This window comes from Marmota marmota, unplaced genomic scaffold (genome assembly GCF_001458135.2).
Source record: "Marmota marmota marmota unplaced genomic scaffold, marMar, whole genome shotgun sequence".
NCBI classification, from domain to species: domain Eukaryota; kingdom Metazoa; phylum Chordata; class Mammalia; order Rodentia; family Sciuridae; genus Marmota; species Marmota marmota.
In genome coordinates, this window is record NW_026000255.1 from 700,425 (window position 1) to 704,823 (window position 4,399).

The window sequence follows — 4,399 nt, forward strand, 5'->3', positions numbered from 1 at the left end:
TGCTATCCTATCTGCTCCTCCTCAACTACTCCAGGGTTCTCCTGCTTTGAGTTCTCAGCATTTGCTCTCCCTCTACCTGGAGGGGCAGCTACAGGACCAGTTTTCAAATTACCTTCAGGTCTTCACTCAAAACTCAAGTTCTAAGTGAGGCTCTTCCCTGGCTACCCTCTCTCTCTAATTGCAGTCTTCTCCCTAAAATTTAATTTCTCCATTCCTTGACTTTCTTTTCTTCATAGAATTGTCACTATGAAATTCCTTTGTATTTGCTTATTTATCTTGGCTACTGCTTGTTTACCATGCTAAAATGAAAGTTCCAGGAAAGTAAGATCTTTTTATGTTTCCTTTGTTTATTACTGTATTGTACATACGTATGCCTAGAAGAGTGCCTAGCAGAGAGCCCACCCTGAAGTAAGCATTTCTGGGATAAAAATAAAACAAATGAATTAAGAAATTAATGGGGTCAAAGCAAGAAAAACAGGGGCAGATTTTCCTAGGTTCAGCCCTAAAGTTACAAATACACTTCCACTGTACAACTGTGCATCATATTAGAATGAGGTAGGCCAGTTGGGGACATGGTCAGCTGAAGAGGCTATTCTGACACTAAAATGAGCTGAGGTCTGCCACAAACCCAGCTGTGTGTATCCTTGTTAAAATATGGACCCCCATCATTTGTTTCTTTCATTTGGCTTTCAGAATCCAGAAATGATTTACATTATGGGAACTCTCCCAAATGTCTAAAGTACATAATTTAAAATAGAAAATAATAAAAACATATAGCAGAACAAAACATGACAGCTGGCTGATAGTATAATTTAGTGAAGGGTGTAGATGTGAAAAGCAGAGAAAGGATTTTGAGAGAAACTTCAGGAAAATGGGAAAAGACAAGACAAAGAGGAAGAGAAGGACACAAGTCAGTAAGTTTGTGCCCATCTTCTATTCATATTATTTTTCTCTAATCCCCAAGATCTTACTCTTATTCTTCACTACCTTCTCAACTTAATGTTTCCCTTCTCCATAATTCTGAGGGACTTCACTTTTTCACCAACCATAACCACTCCATGTGGCATTATAAAGCCAAAGGAATTAGTTATACAAAGTCACAACGCCCATACTGAATGCCCATGACACCTATATCACTTAGAAACAAAAAGCTACACAATATTCCACCAAGGCTCCATGCAAGCTTAAAAGGATCAAGATTGGTAAAGAAATATCAGTGACGGGATCAGTAGTCACTGATTTTGTGTTTGTGTGGATCTAGCCAGAATAAGACTCCAGAAGGTAGAGGATCTCCTTTCGTTGAAGCACTGAATAGAGCCATTTGTGGCAGTAGGAAGCTACTGAAAGAAGCACGGACAGTTCCACGCCATGAAGATATATTAGGCTTAATACTCTGATGCCTCTCCTCTCTAGGAAGACAAAGAACATTTCAAATGAAGGAAGAACAGTGATGGGACTGCTACACAAGGATCCAGCAATATTCTGTTCTTCCAGATAAAATATATTCCAAACTCAAGATGGCATCTCTAAAGTTCTGAGAACACCATTCTTTTCCACAATTATTGGTTATCCAGTGTAAGGGAAATGAATCATGACCTTCAGGTCCTAGATTTACCATTTCTAGGTCCTCTGGGAAATACACAAAGAGGCAGCCCATAGCCCAGAGCTTATGTTAGTATATTTAGTCTGATGACCAAGGTTCTGCTTGGCAGGTGTTGCACAAACTCACTGAAAGAAGAAAAGTCTTGTAGGTAAAAACTTGGCTCCAGATTAACTAGTCTGAGTCATCTTGATCAAATGCCCTTCTGGGGAGCCTCTAATATATTTGCCTTGAAAGTTGCTGTTTCCTTTGTATAAAGAGTCAAAGAGGGCAATGTGGATACTGCTAGGAGTACAACTTTTTCCTGGATCTTCCCGTCCCTTATGAGCCCCACTCCCTATAAGTGTTTTTTTTTCTCCTGTGTTTTCACTCCTTTAGTCAGTCTTCCTTTCTGGAATTCCTCTTTCTGCTGTACCTCTCCCTTTCTGGCCACCCATACATACACAAACCATCCCTTTTTATGTTCTTTAGCATCCCCCTCATCTCCATCTACCAGCTTGATCCTTTTCCCCCTGAATGGACATTTTCTAAGTTTGTGCCCATCTTCTATTCATATTATTTTTCTCTAATCCCCAAGATCTTACTCTTATTCTTCACTACCTTCTCAACTTAATGTTTCCCTTCTCCATAAAGCCTCCCACTTTGGGGACTTTCTTTATCACTTACCAAGCAGTCACCTCCTCCTTGCCCTTCCCCAACAGCCTATCTCCTATTTTTTCCTTTCCCTCCTTAGACCCAGACCAGCTAAGTGCCATTCCAGTTTCAGACAACTGATTATGATACTAGGTGAACTTTATTTACAGTCTGAGTTTACAGCTTTTCCTTACATGCTTCGTCCACCAAACACACCCAATCTTTACAACAAGACAAAATGCTTACATACAGCATGTCCTGTCCACATAAATTTGTATTTTTAAGAATAAAACAATAATTATGCTGGCAAAGATGTAGGTTATCAAGGACCCTTAGGCTTCCAATACCTTGAAAAGTTTACACTTTTTGCATATATATAAATTATACATTTGCCTCCCCACACTTGGCAGATTTTACCCTAGTAGGACTTTTTGACCAAATCATAGACATAGATGTGGAAATCATCATCAAACTTGATGAAATACACAGAAGGTTTGGCTTTAACTTGAAGAATGACTTTGCCTGACCTTTTGGAGCCATCTTCTTTGGTATATTCCACATGTTTACCTATCAGGCCATCTATAACTCCTTCTGGCTCCCTTTCTGTTGGAGAAGATTCACTGGACTCTGGCATGATACGGAGGTCACCTTCTTTATAATCATCTAGAAGCTGGTACATGTACAGGACAGGATCTTTCTCATAGGTAATATAAAACCAGGTTTTCATGATAGGTGCTTGGGCTAGGACCATCCCCCTCCATTCATCCTTAGAACCATGCTCACCCTCAAACATGTGTTCCACTGCTTTCCCAATTATAGTATTTTCAAAGTGCACATCTCTGACTTGAAAAAGTGGCACCTTATCAGGAAGGATTTTAAGCTTTAAAATCCTTTCATCTCTGTGAAGTTCCAGTCCATAGACACAGTCAATTCCATCATATTTCACCAGATAAAGAGAGGGATTTATAGGCACCTGATCCAAAACAGTTCCTTTCCACTGGGTGATGGGCTCATCACTTTCCTTCCATCCATGAGAAATTCTGCAGCCCACGATGTTCCTCTGGGACTGTGAAGATCTCCTCCTCTGCTTCTTTTGTGAGGCCTTTCTCTTCCTGAAGGTTGTAGAATTGGTGTGGTGACCTGGAGCCTCCCTGGTTTGCTGTCTTGCAGCTGTCTTTTTGTGGTGCATTTTCATTCCTGCAATGGGAGGAAAGAAGCTAGAGAGAGACATTCTATGTAATATAAAGTGAGGGTTTTTTCTCTGTATTGCCAAGTCCTTACACACAAGGTATATTGCTGCACAAGCTATTCATATGTGTCCTGTAGCAATATTAGGTATCAATACACCCTAGGGTGCCTGCCCTCATTCCAGGCTTATTTGGCTGCACAAGAAAACTAAGCAGGTTGCTGTGGTGGTCCTGGTTGCTGGGACCCCAGATGGGATCTTTTGAATATCTCCTGATCCCCTGTCCCCATTCTAGCCCCACAAACACATTCACCATTTCTAGCCCTAACTTCATCTCTCCATTTCAGTACAAGCAGTCCCCATGTCTCCTCTCCTTAGCCCCCTACTGTTTATTCATTATTCCTGTCCATACCCATGCAGGCTACCTGGTGCTCATTTCTCCTTCATATCTATTCCTGGCTATCTACATTTTACCACTGGTGCTCGCACCAAAAATTCCCTTTCTGGCCACCTCTGTACACCATCCTAGTATTCCTCACCATCACCATCTGCTCCCAAATTACCCTTCCCAGTTTCCCTCATCTCAAACCCATCATTCTTTCCAATGTTCCTGCCAATTTTCCTACCAACCCCTCAGTTCAGCGCCCACCTCCCCACCGTCTGGGATCCAGTTCTTCACGTGTCCCAATCGGACACCTCACTGCTGCCTTGGCTGTAAGCCTGTGATGCAGGAGGCGCAGCAGGCGACCAGCCGAATGAGTGTTTGCAAGAGGTGAGGGGCGAAGATTCTGAGGCAAGAAGCTTGTGTAGGAGGGCGGCGGTGGAGTCCCCAGCGCTGGGATCGCTCGCCCTCAACCTCGGTGTCAGCAGCTGCAGCACTTCTGCCACACATAGGTTTTTCCACCAGGGGCTGCTGCCGCTGCAGTCTCCTCCCTCTTTTCTTAGCGCAGCTTCCTGCCAGAAGAGAGGCCTCCCCTTCC

At 42.7% G+C, this 4,399-nt stretch overlaps 1 protein-coding gene across 1 annotated transcript; it reads right to left on the minus strand.

Annotated features, from left to right (window-relative positions):
• Positions 1 to 327: 327 nt before the first annotated feature.
• Positions 328 to 4,393, minus strand: LOC107159973 (spindlin-2). Its single transcript, XM_048796707.1, is given in 3 exon segments — positions 328 to 2,656; positions 2,658 to 3,430; positions 4,077 to 4,393. Coding segments are annotated over 2 exon segments (813 nt in total). The 5' UTR covers positions 3,429 to 3,430; positions 4,077 to 4,393; the 3' UTR covers positions 328 to 2,614.
• Between the last annotated feature and the right edge of the window lie 6 nt (positions 4,394 to 4,399).